The 15,550-nt window shown below is 38.0% G+C and overlaps 1 protein-coding gene across 1 annotated transcript in view; it reads right to left on the reverse strand.

The window, feature by feature from the left end:
- emilin1a (elastin microfibril interfacer 1a) overlaps positions 1–15,550 on the reverse strand; it is an 84,170-nt gene that overhangs the window by 14,390 nt on the left and 54,230 nt on the right. The window contains exons 3-7 of the mRNA XM_057822488.1: positions 14,759–14,934; positions 13,980–14,079; positions 10,339–10,447; positions 10,060–10,227; positions 3,977–5,254 (exon numbers count right to left, since the gene is read on the reverse strand). Of these exons, the coding sequence (XP_057678471.1) occupies positions 3,977–5,254; positions 10,060–10,227; positions 10,339–10,447; positions 13,980–14,079; positions 14,759–14,934 (1,831 nt within the window). The remainder of the gene's footprint in view (positions 1–3,976; positions 5,255–10,059; positions 10,228–10,338; positions 10,448–13,979; positions 14,080–14,758; positions 14,935–15,550) is intronic.

The following is a 15,550-nucleotide window of genomic DNA, read 5'->3' on the forward strand; positions in this document are numbered from 1 at the left end:
TTGAAAAAATAATGAATTAGTTAAAAAGTGCAACTCTTTAGCATTCAGAAAAACTAAAAGAAATGAATAAAAAACATTGTGGTGGTCAGTAAATGTTACTTTTATAGAGCAAGTGCAGGGAAATATATATATTGAATCACCCCATTCAGAGGAAAAAAATATGGAATCATGAAAAACAAAACAAAGAAATAACAATCAAAACACATTTTTAGTATTTAGTAGCACCACCTCTGGCTTCAGCTTGCTGTCTCTGAGGCATGGACTTGATGAGTAGTTTTCATCAATTTGGTGCCAAATCTCTTTGATTGCTGTTGCCAGATCATCCTTGCAGGTCGAAGCCTTGCTATGGACCATTTTTTTCAATTTCCACAACAGGTTTTCAATAGGGTTGAGATCTGGGCTATTCGCAGGCCATGACATTGACTGGATGAGTTTTTCTCCAAGGAATACTTTAACAGTTTAGCTCTGTAGCATGATGCATTGTCATCTTGGAAAATGACGAGAAACATATTTTCAATTGAAGGGATATGAAAGCTTTCTAAAATTGCATTTATTGAAGATTTAACCACAGTGCCTGACATGTAGCCCCATATCATCAAGGACTGAGGGAATTTTGAGGTTTTCTTCAGGCAGTCATCTTTGTAAATCTCACTGGAACAGCACCAAACAAAAGTTCCAGAATCATCACCTTGTCTAGAATCTGCATTGGACAAGGTGTCCAGAGTAAAGAATCTGCATTGGACAAAATTCCCTCAGTCCTTGATGATATGGGGCTGCATGTCACGCAAAGGCACTGGGGAGATGGTTGTGGTTTGTTTGTTTGTTTGTTTCTCATGATTCCATATTTCTTCCTCAGAATGGAGTGATTCCATATATATTTCCCTGCACTTGCTCTATTAAAGTAACATTTACTGACCACCACAATGTTTTCATTTATTTCATTCATTTCTTTTAGTGTTTCTGAATGCTATAGAGTTGCACTTTTGAACTAATTCATTATTTTGTTCTACATGATAAAATGTCTGAGTGAGTGCTCGTCCGAGACTGGTGATTCCACACTTTTTGCTATGGGTTGTATTCCTTGTCTCCAGGTCTATGATTGGGATCCACATCAACGACTTGCCGTTCATAACAGTATTTTGTTCTTCTGAACAAAAATGACTTGGTGCATACCCTTTTGGATTGATCGTGGGTTTGCAGTCTTTAAATTTAGCATTTCTCAATCCTGTTTTAAATAATACCTTAAGTCACTGTTGAATACAACTCACAATGGTTTGAAAATTCGCATTTGTACAGTATTTGAGATTGCCTGAAATGGAGAATCAAACTGCTACCTTAACCGTTGATTGTATTGTTATTATCCATTTTTTTTTTTTATACATTTTTAGGCAAACTAGCATAAACTTTTTTTTTTTTTTTTTGCAAACATAACAGGACCTTGGTGTTATACTTGCAGGGAAAAAAAACATTACCAAAAAAGGACCCGTTTGTTATGTTTGTTGTCACTGAAAGTAAGACTCAACAGTTAAGGCAGCAGATTTAAGCTTAATTTATGGCAATCTTTAATACAAATGTGAATTTGTGAACCCTTGACGTCCCGATCCATTCACCTGATTGGAAATCAGGCCGATCGCGCCATTTTTCGGACGATCAGAATCGGGTGAAAAGGATCGGGTTTTTAGTTAAAAAGATATATTCATGTTTTTCTGCTTCGTGCTCGTACAGCGTCTCACTCTCCCTCCTTCTGCTTTTCTTGCTCACCAGTACAGCTAGCATTGGCTACTTATAGATAACGATGATTGACAGGTTTGTAGCTTTGATCAGCTGAGTGAAGGCTCTGTAGCGGAAAAAGCTTAAGAGGAAGTAATGTAAAAAGTACAGTACTGTAACATGTTCGAAACTTTTGTTTAAATAAAAATCAGTATGGGATCGGGACTCGGTATCGGGAGATTCTCAAAATCAGGTGACTCTAGCTCAGGTACAAAAATAAGCGATCAGGACATCCCTATAACAGAGAAATAAACATTTTCTCATATACTAATATGGCAAAGAGCTAAACATTAACAAAACTTGTTTGTTATAGAATAACTTATAATATACACTGCCTTATCTTTTTGATGTGCAGAAAGGTTTGTACAAACACTGCAAAGAGCTTCGAATATTACTAGTCACAGCGCTAACAACTCAAGGTAATTTTCCCCACTTACATAGGCTGTCCTAAGTATGATGGCAATCCATTTCTACAACTGCAGCAAATTTTGTTATCATTAGTGTACACTAACAGTAACCTTATAGGAATGTAAATTTGTTGTGCAATGCAAATTCAGGTAGTCCCCGGGTTACGACGTACCCGACTTAAGTGATTTCGACTTTACAACGCCGGAATCTTGTTTGTTTTGGGGTTTTTTTGTTTGTTTTTTTTAAGCATGATTTTATCTTGGCTCAGGAAGCGTAGAGCGGGTTGTACAAATGGCACGCAGGAAAGAGCGCATGTACACACGAAGAAGAATGTATTTGCGCACAAGAAGAAGAGCGGACGAGCACCTGCACACACGAGGATGAGCGTATTTGTTCCCACGAAGAAGTCGCCGAGTGAGAGAGGAAAGCCTGCAGCACTTATATATAACACCTATTCTACTGTTTATTGTGCGTTTTCAATTGTGGTCAAATACTTGGGGCGAGTTTGTGATGTGTTTTTGATGATGTGCGGACTGTGTGGATCGTTATTGCCCTATCAGCAGATAGTTATGAAAGCAAATTTGAATTTCTGTTATCGAAGATGAAATTGATTTCATTTCATTTTTAGGTTTTATGGATGTATTTTTATTAAGGCTGTCAAATTTATCGCGTTAACGGGCGGTAATTAATTCTTTAAATTAATCACGTTAAAACATTTAACGCAATTAACGCATGCGCAGCACGACCCACTCACGCATTGTCGAATTCAACCTATAATGGCGCCGTTTTACTTATGTACAGAGTGAAAAGGTTGCGTCAAATGAGTGGAATAATTACTAGCAGTGTTTGGAGCCATGCTTTTATTTGGCTAAAGCCTTAACACCCCTCCCATAACAATTAGAAATTGTGGGAAGCGACGTGGGGAAGAATGACAGCAGTTGATCCTTCTCTGAACACCCTTTGTTGTTCCCAACGCAGAGAAGATATATCTATTGGTGCCACCACGCACAGTCATGGTTGCACTTCCCATCATGCATTTGGGCAGAACAGTTAAACTGCTACAGTATCATTTACTGAAAGCTCAACAAATACACTAGATGGTAAAATTTAGTCACAATATACAAAGTCACATTTATCCTTTAAGAATTACAAGTTTTTCTATCCGTGGATCCCTCTCACAGAAAGAATGTTAATAATGTAAATGCCATCTTACGGATTTATTGTCATGATAAACAAATACAGAATTTATGTACTGTATGTTGAATGTATATATTCGTCTTGTCTGATCTTTCCATTTCAACAATAATTTACAGAAAAATATGGCATATTCTGGAGATGGTTTGAATTGCGATTAATTCCGATTAATTAATTTTTAAGCTGTGATAAACTCGATTAAAAATTTTAATCATTTGACAGCCCTAATTTTTATGTTTAGTGTCGATGTCATTAGCAGTTGAATTAAGTCAGAAAACCACACAGACGTCTGACATCGTCATTTCAGAGCTTAAGATCACTGTCTAGCTAGGACTTAGCTCCAAAATCTTGGCGAGGACAGTACAATGACATGTAATTCATGTTTTTGGATTGTTATTTTGAGATTTAGGGGGTATTTTGCAGTACTTAAAGGCTTAATTCCGATTTACGCAGGGTTACATCGCCTGCGTAGAAACCGAAATCGTTCTTAACCCGGGGACTACCTGTATACCGAAATGTCATAATAATATAGCCACAATATCATCTGCTGTTGTATACAGTTCACAGTACAAGAAAGAGTTTGATAGCAAAATCATGTCATTACCTCAGAATGGATCTTTTCCTTAGTGTCAGTCAGATCATCTAGCGCGTACCCATGTGTCTGAATGGTGGTACCCATGCCCTTCAAAGTGTCATTAATGGAACGGAATGTGACCATGACCTTAGATAGCTCTCCTTGGATGGACTTCAGATCTCCTCCCAATCTTCCATTATGGTCAGTGTGACCGTCTAAGCGATTCCTCATATCATTGATGTTGATTTTACACTGTTCACGGCTCTTTTCCACTTCTTCTCGTAGTCGCCCTACTTCTTCTTGGAGGTTTGAGCATACCTGGGAGCACACAGTTTCTCCTGAGTCCACCTTTCTGCGTATATCATTCAACTCGGTCTGACACTTGTTGAGGCCCGTCGTGGTGGAGTTGGCCAGTAAACGTAAGTCTTCCTCCACATTGCTGCATACTGAACAGTCTTCCCAATCCTGGCTTAGTGTTTCAACTTCTGTGACTATCCTATTGAAGTTCTCACCGTCCTTGCCTGTCATAGCAATAATCTTTTTGACATCATCTGTTAAATTAATAATCCTGTCTGCTAGCGAGTCACCTGACACAGACAAATCGTTTAATCTTGTGTTAAATTTCTGGATTTCCCCTTGGTTTGCCACAACTCTCCATTCCAATGTTTTTACAGTGTCCTCAGTCTTATGGTCTTTTCCACTGCGCCCACAAGTGTCATTACATATTTTTGTAGTTGCTATTAAATTTCTGTCCAAGAAGGTTGTGACGTTCTCTAACTGGATTAAGCGTCGACTGTGATCCGTTACAGTGTCTCCAAGTGCCGCAACATCGAGTTCAAGCTTTCCTATTTTGTAGCTGTGATCATCCAGCTGACTCACTACCATGTTTCGTAACTGCGTGACATCTCTTTGGACGCTATCCTTTATATTGTTGCCGGTGTTAATACACTTTTGCTCTGTTTTTCTCACTGTATTGTTCACCCGCTTCTCCAACTCCCTCAGTTTGCCATTCATCTTGTCCTCCGTCACCCTTCCCTTTCCTCCCCCGCTTCCAGTCAGCTCTTTATCCAGCCGCCCTTTAATAGTGTCACACTTGCTGGCAGTGGAGGTGACCTGGATATCCAGATCTGACAGTCTCGTCTCCATCTCAGTGAGTGTTTTGCAGCATGTCTGGGAGTTTTCAGTCTCAGTGCGAAGGATTTGCAGTGTCTGCCTAAAATGTTGGTCCATGGAGCTGATGAGCTTCTCCAGGGCTCTTACTCTTTCTCTATCCTCCTGTTGCTGCCTCCTCAAGTCCTCCACACCAGCCTGAATACATGAAAAATGACAAATCTGTTGTTTCTATTGTCACAGTATTGACTTGCATCAGTATGTGAGATAACACATGCAAGAAATAAGAAATACAGTATTAGGTGTTGATTATGTTAGAATAAATAGTAGTTAGTAGGGTAGGGCTGCAACTAACACTTATTTTTATAATCGATTAATCGGAACGATTAATTAAACGAGTAATCGATTAATCGGCTAAATGTCACTTTTTTCAATTACAGTCATGTCAAAAAATTTGGACACCCCATTAAATATTCAGTTCTTTATTAAAGAAATGTTCACATATCAATGTCTGATCTTGTTTTTCTTTATCTCTGGAAAAGAAAGTGATTTAATTGCAGGTAAGCAACAAAAATTAACGTTGTTTTACTCATTAAACCAAATTTATCAACAAATGTGCATATTCTAACTGAGGAAAAAGTTAGGACACCCTACCACCTCATAGCTAGTGTTACCCCCTTTGGCTGAAATAAGTACAGTGAGACCTTTTTTTGTAGCTATCTACCAGTCTTTGACATGGGTCTGAAGAAAGTTTGCCCCACTCCTCAACGCAGAATACTTTCAACAGTGACTGTTGAAGTGAGTGAAAACACACTGGTGAGATCAAAGAAGCTGTCTGAGGCCTTCAGAAAGAAGATTGTAGACGCTTATGAGTCTTGTAAGGGATTTCAGAAGATCTCAAAAGAATATAAAATCAGCCATTCCACTGTCCGGAAAATAGTCTACAAGTGGAGAACATTCAAAACAACCGCCAACATGCCCAGGTCTGGCCGTCCAAGCAAGTTCACCCGAGAGCAGACTGCAAGATGCTAAAAGAAGTCTCCAAAAACCCTAAAATGTCATCAAAGGACCTACAGCAGGCTCTTGCTACTGTTGATGTGAAAGTGCATGCCTCTACAATCAGAAAGAGACTTCACAAGTTTAGCCTTCATGGGAGGTGTGCAAGGAGGACATGACATTTGCCAGAGTGAATGTAGATAAAGACCAGTACTTCTGGAAAAATGTTCTTTGGATAGATTAAAATTGAATTATTTGGAAACCAAAACAAAAGACATGTTTGGCGTGAACCCAATACTGCATTCCAGGAAAATAACCTCATACCAACTGGGAAGCATGGAAGAGGAAGTGTCATGGTTTGGGGATGCTTTGCTTCAGCAGGACCTGGCCAGCTCACCATCATAGAATCTAGGGCTGTCCCAAACGACTAATTTCCTCCCGATAAGTCACCCGACTATTTTTACGATTAGTCGACTAATATATATATATTTTTTTACTACTTTAATAATGAAATTTTTGTTGAAGCTTATTAATTCACAAAAAAACATTTTGGAACACCTAAATTCTTTATTAACGTATAAATAAATAACATAAATCAATATAATAAATAATGATAATAATAATAAATCTATAATAAATCACAAACAATGAGGTCAAATGATGCTGGCATTAACTAGTGCAAAAAATGTAAACGGAAACACTGAGACTTCACCTCTTTAACAGGAGTCAAAACAATTCTTACTCTTTTTGTGGTATGTCATTGTCTATATTGTTCTAAATGTTAAAATGAATTGCAATGTCCCAGACAACCATTTTCAGAATACTTTGTGTGAGTTCAGATGCTTTTTCTGGTGTGCATTCCGCATTTTTGGGGGAGGGGAAAAACTGTTCAACTTTTGTTTGTTTTAACCTGAAAATAGATAAAGTAGAGGGCACACTGAAATATTACCACAACTATTTTGAATGAGAGGCACACATACTCACAGTAACAAAAATTAAATATATAGTATTAATTTTATAGTATACTACTATATGTATATGCACAATGATACTTTATAATATAAAGTAACTAACATTAGTGCAGTCATGGATTACAGTAAGCAGGCCAGTGCTGGTTCCATATATATTTTTATTATATTATGTATATACAGGATGTATGTATATAGTTTCCCCAAGTGGGAGCTTCCATGATCCTAATAAATTTAATAATAATTTTAAAAAATATATTATATAATTATACTATATTAATTATTTTATTAAATAAAAATGCACATTGATACGACTCACATAAATGTAACTTCCATTTTAAAAAATCGTTAGAAAGTTGGATGGATTTACAATCCGCTAGCTTGTTGTTTCTTGTTGTCTTCGAAAATTATACTTGGGTGACGGCGCTTCAAGTGTTCGTTCATAGCCGACGTGCTACCGTGGTATGCGAGCTCAGCTTAGCAAAGAGTACACACAATGGCACCCTCCATATTTTCCTTGAAATTATTCCAGGCTCTGGCTATTCTGGTCTGCTTTTTTGGCTTCATGCTACTTTCACGTGTCACCAATTCTGCCCTTTTTGGTAATTGGCGGTGTTTGCAACTCCTTGCCGTAGTGAGGAGTGAACCGACGATTCACTTGGCTCGTTGTCGTCGGTTCGGCCCATTTCCTCCTCAGGAAGACGGCGGCGTACATAAACACACAGAGAGGCGTCGGATGGCTCTTTATGGATACTTTTATTGACCAAAACAAAAACGTAGGGGCTGCAGCCACTGAACTCCGCGCAACCCGCGCACTTTCCCAACTCACCAATCTCACTCCCTCTCTCGCTCCCTCTCTCTCACTCGCCCACTTTCTTCCTCTTTGCTCAATCTGACAATGCCGGTCACATTGAAATAACAGAGGCCCCCTTGGGGGTGTTAGTAACAACCGCTTGCATGGCGAGCGCCCGCCATTCTAAACTTTATTCGCATGTAATTTTTTTTAACACGTCATTACCCGTCGACGGTATGTTTTGCCTGTCGATGCATTTACGTCATTGATGACGTCGACAACGTTAACTAGTCCGGACAGCTCTAATAGAATCCACCATGAATTCTATCGTGTATCAGAGGGTGCTAGAGGAACATGTGAGATCATCTGTGAAAAAAATTAAGCTGAAGCGAAACTGGACCCTGCAAAATGACAATGACCCAAAACATACCAGTAAATTCACCAAAGACTGGCTAAAAAGTAAGAAATGAGACCTGGAATGGCCGAGTCAAAACCCAGATTTTAATCCCACTGAGATGCTGTGGGGTGACTTGAAACGGGCTTTACATGCAAGAAATCCCTCAAGCATCTCACAGCTGAAAGTATTCTGCGTTAAGGAGTGGGGCAAACTTTAATCAGACCGATGCCAAAGACTGGTAGATGCCTACAAAAAGCGTCTCACTGTAGTTATTTCAGCCAAAGGGGGTAACACTAGCTATTAGGTGGTAGGGTGTCTAACTTTTTCCTCAGTTAGAATATGCATTTTTGTTGATAAATTTGGTTTAATGGGTAAAACTATGGTAATTTTTATTCTTTACCTTTTATTATATCACTTCCGTTTCCAGAGATAAGGAAAAACAAGATCAAACATTGATAAATGAACATTTCTTAAAAAAGAACTGAATATTTAATGGGGTGTCCTAATTTTTTCACATGACTGTACCTTCGGAAATTAACTTGTAGTTTTAGTCATGTTGTAAGCAACAATGAAGACAAAATTGATGATGATTTCCTTCATGAATATTTCATTACAGCTTCCTGACTTAACTGTAGTCTACAATTGTACTGTTTTAAGTACATAAAAGTTGTTAAGGTTTCTAATAACAGTTCTGACTATGAAACATAATTCAAATGAAAAAAAAAAGGGCTGCTGAGAGACATTTTTTTTCTTGTTGGCTAAGTGCTGAAATAAATTGTGTCAGAGACCTTTATTTTCTTTAAACAAACTAAACAACAAAATCGAATAAAAAGGAGGCAGGCTGTAATGAATCAGTTTCCTTTATCAAACAGTTGTTCATGAATGCAATCCAAATCCAATTTCAAAGCACACTTTTGTATGACAGTTTACATTTTGAATGGGAGTTTGTGTTGAGGAGACTGTGAGCTGTTATACTGTATGAATGGGTTTATGGGTGTGGTTTCTTTATAAATCGTATTGAGACAAATTTATTTTATAACAATAACGCAAGTGCTGTTATGCATGTTGTCATATGTCGAGACAAATGACGAGTCAAGTTTTATGTGGGATGTCGAAAGGATTGTATGTCGATGTGGTTGTATGTTGAGATACCACTGTACTTCCTTGTCCGCTTTCTCTGGGGGCTTGTGTCGTATAAAATGTATATATTTTTGTTTCTTTCGGCAATGCCATTGTATTTCTGGATTATTTTGTTACATTTTAGCCCTTTATTTTTTTTTTTTTAAATATAAACCTGACAGCTAACAACAGGATCGCATTTTTAAATACGCAAATTATTTGGCTCTCTCAGTCAAAAAGGTTCCCAACCCTCGGTGTAGTGAAAAAAGAGGCACTATACTTTAAATTCCCATTGTATATTGTTTTCTATAGAAAATGCATTTACTTTTCAATCGACAGACAGACAGACTAGCTATATAGAAAGATAGATAGATTTAATTTCCTCTAAGACTCAAACCTATTGAAACCCTGCTTTTGACGGGCACACACAGTCAATGACCGTGTAAGGAACCATGAAAGGTGAATGAGGCCAGAAGTGACTCATTGTTTATGGAGAGCAAAGTTATGGCTTTAAATGGGTTTATACATTCTCCTCAACCTCTGGGGAACATGAGAGCAGATCTTGATAATGCTTCTTAACATTATTTTAGGCTACTTGCTTCCTGACACCAGGACACGTACTAATATCTCAGCAGAGAGAGAGAAGCACCTGGATAAATAGGCAGGTTCTAAAAAAAGCACCTAATGTTAATCTGATGCCAGCATCTATTCATGTATTATCAGGCTTCACCTGGCAGGCAGAGCAGGACAGAGTCACCCTTCTCTCCAACTCTGTCAGTATTTGTTCCTTGAGTGTGTTCATCTGGTTCCCTCGGTGTCCTACAGCGGCTCCGTCTAGGTCATTACCTCCACCATTCTCTAAGTGGTTGTTAATGTTGAGCAGGGTCTCATCGTGGACCTGAACAAACATACCGAATCACAAGGTTTATGTAGTTTGTCAGAAGCCTTTGTTCACAACTGTGAATTAACTAATTAATAACTAATTAAAATACAAATACTTGATGTTTACCTGTGTCCTATTATACAGATGGTCCAGCTTTGTGTTGATGTTATTGATTGTTTCTTTCATGTGTGGCTGAGCTGAATCAGCTGGCACAATAGCGCCATTTAGGACTGAACTGTATAGGACAAGAGTTGACATTACCTTGAGTTACAGAGGGCATACAGTAATGATGTGACATTAAAGGCCATTTATTATACTTTTTCACCGCCCTAATTAACCTATATATATGGCATTGTTAATGAAGGGGAACCTTTTAAAAGCGAAAAAAGAAAACACGACGAAAAATGGTCTAATAAGTTTGTTGTTTGCCCCGCTTGAAAACCAGAAATTAAAATGAGTGGTTGCTAATTTCCCGGGTTTTCTACGTCACAAACCCCAAATTCACAACTCCACATTGTCAATATACCATAGACTTCATAATGTATTGAAGGGGCACGGGGCCGATTCAAAGGGGGCCTATCTCCGTCAAAGCTGACCGAGTGGAAACACAGACAAAGAACTTTTTCCGTTGAAAATTCTTGTGAATAAATGCTTGAATCCCAGAATTCTTTATAGATATGGACGTAAAAACAGTCTTGATTCTTGGTTAAAAGCAAAAAAAAAAAAAGTGCAGTTAGCAGTTATTTTACGTAAATATTGCGAACTATGATGCTAGTCAGTAAGGAAATTAGCGGCCGACATATGTAGACAAATAGCTTTTTCCGTTAAAAATTCTTCTGAATAAATGCTTTAATCCCTAAATTCTTTATAGATATGGATGTAAAACAGTCTCGATTCTTGGTTAAAAGCAAAAAAAAAAAAAAAAAAAAAAAGTGCAGTTAGCATCTATTTTACGTATACATGTCGAAGTACGATGCTAGTCTGTCAGTCAATGTGGCGGCTGCCATGTGTAAACGGAGCTTTTCCGGTGAAAATTTTTGTGGATAAATGCTTAAATCCCTGAATACTTTATAGATATGGACGTAAAAGTGTCTCGATACTTGGTTAAAAAAAAAAAAAAAAAAAACGTGCGGGTAGCATCGATTTCACGTAAATATTGCGAACTATGAGGCTAGTCAGTAAGGAAATTAGCGGCCACCATATGTAAACAAAGAGCTTTTTCCATTGAAAATTCTTGTGAATAAATTATATAATTCTTCATCGATATGACTGATAAAACAGTCTCGATTCTTTGTTAAAGAGCAAAAAAACAACGGACAGTTAGCATTTACTTTACGTAAATATTGCGAAGCATAATACCAATGCTGTAGCGGCTAATTTCTCCCATTGATTTTTTTCTCAACGTTTCAAAATGCATGCATGGTGCGAAAAATATAATAATTACCTTGAATCCTCAAACACATAACTCCTGAGACAATCCTTCCTGTATGCGGTACAGCTTTCGTACTTTTTCAACCTAAAACCGGCATTGGATCCCGGCATGTGCTGACTAACTGCAAATAACTGAAGCGGACTGTAGGACGGCCCCCTACTTGAAGGCGTTGTGCAGTGGCTGACGGATGTGACCCGTCAATACAATTATGAAGTCTATGAATCAAATACCTTCCACCCATATCCCGGCCCCACCCCCGGGTCAACCACCATCGACGACAACACCTTTCAAATAAGGGTCTACATTTTATAGCATTCTAGCAAGAAAATGGCAAGTTTAAGGATGCACTGTTTCGTCATTGGGTGTATAATTCAGATGTGCTTTCAACTTTACACGTAACTGCTACAGCAGATTTTATTTTCGAAGGCAATGGTCCGGAGAAAGTCGGGAACGACAGTCTTTGGCAACAAACATACTTGTGGCTAAAGCTGTAACCTACCATTCAACAAAAAACTAGGGATGTCCTGATCGCATATTTTTGCACTCGAGTTCAAGTCTGAGTTACCTGACATTGAGAATCTGCCGAGTCCCGATCTTACACCGAAAAAAAAGTTTTTTTTTCATTTGAAAAAAAGTTCCAAACATGTTACTGTCCCACCGTGCCGCCTTCATAATGTGAATTATTATAAAACAAGAGTAACATAGAAACAGTGTTGTTTTCGTATCGATGACGATAACAAAATATTTCGTCAACGAACAATTTTTTTCATGACGATGACATCACGATGACGTGCTGAAAACGTGTCTTTGGGGACTAAAACATAACAAGATGGATGCCAGTTGTCATCTAACGACACGAGAACGAGATGAAAATTCGCCATAGATTCCGTCACAAATTCACAATGTCTGATATTTTCTTATTGTAGGTGTAGTTAGAACGTATTTAGCAGTGTTTGGTCGTGTCACTCATGTGACGTGCTGCGCCTCCCCCTGACTCCCCCGCCCCACACACACGGTCCGGTAGTAATCCTATGCCCATTCCAGGCTCATTTTGTGATACATACAGTATGTGTCAAGTGCTGCTTGATGAAGTTTTGCTTTCTGATCTTGGCTAGATGCCATGTTGCCTTAGCCTTTAAAGGTCTGTGCTGAGTGATCATCACACACTACAATAACTTGCAGCGTTAGCATAGCGTTCGCAAAAGCATAGCGTTCGTGTTAGCATTAGCATTTAGCACAGTGACTCGGTGTCTTCTTAAACTTTTGAAAATATTTTACATACAGTTCGTAGCGTTCGGGTAAGTTTAACTAATTGCAAATATTGTACTGCATTCCTGCTGAGTGTGTATTATCATCATGAAAATGGTCATGTCCTTGTAGACTCTACAGTAATGTGCTTGTCTGTCGTTTTCATTCGAAATTGTTTGAAACCTGTTATTTATTCATTTATTCATGGACTAAAACTTTTGAAGTTTATAGACGAAAAAATTTTGAGAATTGTCAACTAACAGTAACTAAGTTTTCGTTGACTAAAACTAGACGAAGACGAAAACATTTTGAAATGACTAAAATATGACTAAGACTAACAAGTGTTTTTGTCCAAAAGACTAAAATGAATATTTAGATGGATGCCAAAAACAGCACTGCATAGAAAAATGCTTGTCTCTATTAAATGCTTCATTGAGTGAGTCCACTCAAAACCACTCACTTACACAATCAGTTGCCACAGCACACTTATGACTGGGATGCAAGTTTAACGATGATTGACACATTTCTACCTTTGATCATAGAGCTACCAAGCTTCTCCGGCAAGATCAAAGCTACAAACCTGTCAATCACCGTTAACTTTAAATAACAAATGCAAGCTGCCCTGGACAGTTTGGCCGTACTGCTTAGCAGGAGGGAGAATGGCGCTGTACGAGCATGAAGCAGAAAAACACATTTTTTTTTAATTAAAAACCCGATCCTTTTAATCTATTTCCAGTCTTCTGAAAAATGGTGCGATCGGCCCTATTTCTGATCTCATGATCGGATCGGGAAATCCCTACAAAAAAAACCAGATGATAACATGAATACAACGATTACTTTCTTTGATAGATTGGTTAACGCCAAATTAATCACAGGATTGGTCTGCCGGTATGTCATTCTCACATGAATGAGCTTCAGAACACGATTTTGAAAAGTTCAATGTAAACATAGCAAAGAACGTGTATCTATTTTAAATTCATACTCAGTTGCACGCAGCAATTTGAGCTGATTAAAAAAATAATAATAATTTGGGTTTAAAAAGTATAATAAATGGACTTTAATGCAGTGAAAAAAAACATTTACATACAACTTCTGGTTTAGATCTTGAATGGAAGTGTGTACATTCTGGAGGTCTTTGGCAAAGCCGTTGATTGTCTGTTCCAACTGTCTGACCTTTTCACTGTCACCTGTATACAAAGAAAAAGTAAACCAGGGGGATTGGAAGATTGGTTACATTGGACCAAAGACAATTTTTATCTGCACATTTAGTATTTGATAGACAGCAGCTGGGGAAATGTGTGTTTAGACAAGGTCGAAAGAGAAGTGTGGAGGTGAATTGCCATTTTATGTATCTAATTAATGACAAATTGATTTTGGCATATTCAGTGATTCCACCTACAGAAATTACATGGAGTTCACAACTCCTTTCCCATGAAAATGGCTTCCACTTTTCTGGTAAGACAGTTGGGTCTTGTTTAACAAAATGACGAAGTACTTCCATTTTTGTAAGTCAGATCATTGATAGTCCAGGAAGCAATTTTGAACTTAAGTTGAGATTGTGTGGTTTTGGCTGTGTACAGATGCTGTCTGGCTCAGTATGATGGTTTCCACTGGTTTTGACAATGGGCCAGAGATAGTGGAACATACTACATCACGTCTATGCAAAACAAAGGGCTGCATCATGAAACCACAACTGCACTACAAGGAAAATTACTTATTATTGGTACGATATTTTCTTTGAGGGAAATCAATGTTACACCTTTTAAAGTAACATTTGTGCCAATGTTTGTAGGTCTGTGTGTCTATATGAATGTTTGTTTTGATGAGTTTCAATAATTAATTTCTGCGCAAATTTGACATCCATACCATTTCCAGTCTGTCCGGTGCCATGTGTGTGGCCTGTTTGTGTGACAAGGGGTCGCCCTCCATCGACCGGCCCCTCGTGACAGTCCTCCCCTGAGTATCCATGGCAACATTTCCACTCCATTTCTGTAACCATCTTGTAAGCCACCTTGTACCTTGGCCTCCTGTATGTCCGGTACCTGAACATTCAGGGAAATGCCTGATTAAAATTATGAACATCATATTTATAATTTCATGACAAAGAGTAATTGGCATATTGTCCTCATGAATGTTGCTAATCAATTTGAATTTTTTATTATTTATTGATTTTTTTTTTCAGTATCAAAAGGTCAAAAGAGTTTATTGAGTTGAGTTTATTTTTACAGTTTGGATGTGATTTTTTTTATTTTTTTTTAATTCAGGCAAATTGATACGCCTGAAGTCTTTTCCGTTACAAACAGAACAATTTTAATAAAGTTAGACTTTTCTGTAAGTTGATCTATATTATTTTTCTCTTAAATATAAAAAAAGGATATGCAGAGGTGTACCTATAATTTATAGACAAGTTTCCAAGGTACTTCCACTTTGCTTCCGCATTTCTACTCACAACTTCCGTTTTACACTTTTTGTAACTAAAACAACAGTGGAGCTGGCGTGGAATTGCTCATCAAAATCCCTCAAGAAAGACAATTTGGAAATGCCACATCCATCTGCCATCATCGCGACATGGGGGGGGGGGCAACATGAAGAAATGGCTAAGAGTCGCCACAACCAAAATAGTTTTGTATTTTATTTTTATTGATTTAACGGCAGTGG

This window comes from Corythoichthys intestinalis, chromosome 19 (genome assembly GCF_030265065.1).
Source record: "Corythoichthys intestinalis isolate RoL2023-P3 chromosome 19, ASM3026506v1, whole genome shotgun sequence".
Taxonomy (NCBI): Eukaryota; Metazoa; Chordata; class Actinopteri; order Syngnathiformes; family Syngnathidae; genus Corythoichthys; species Corythoichthys intestinalis.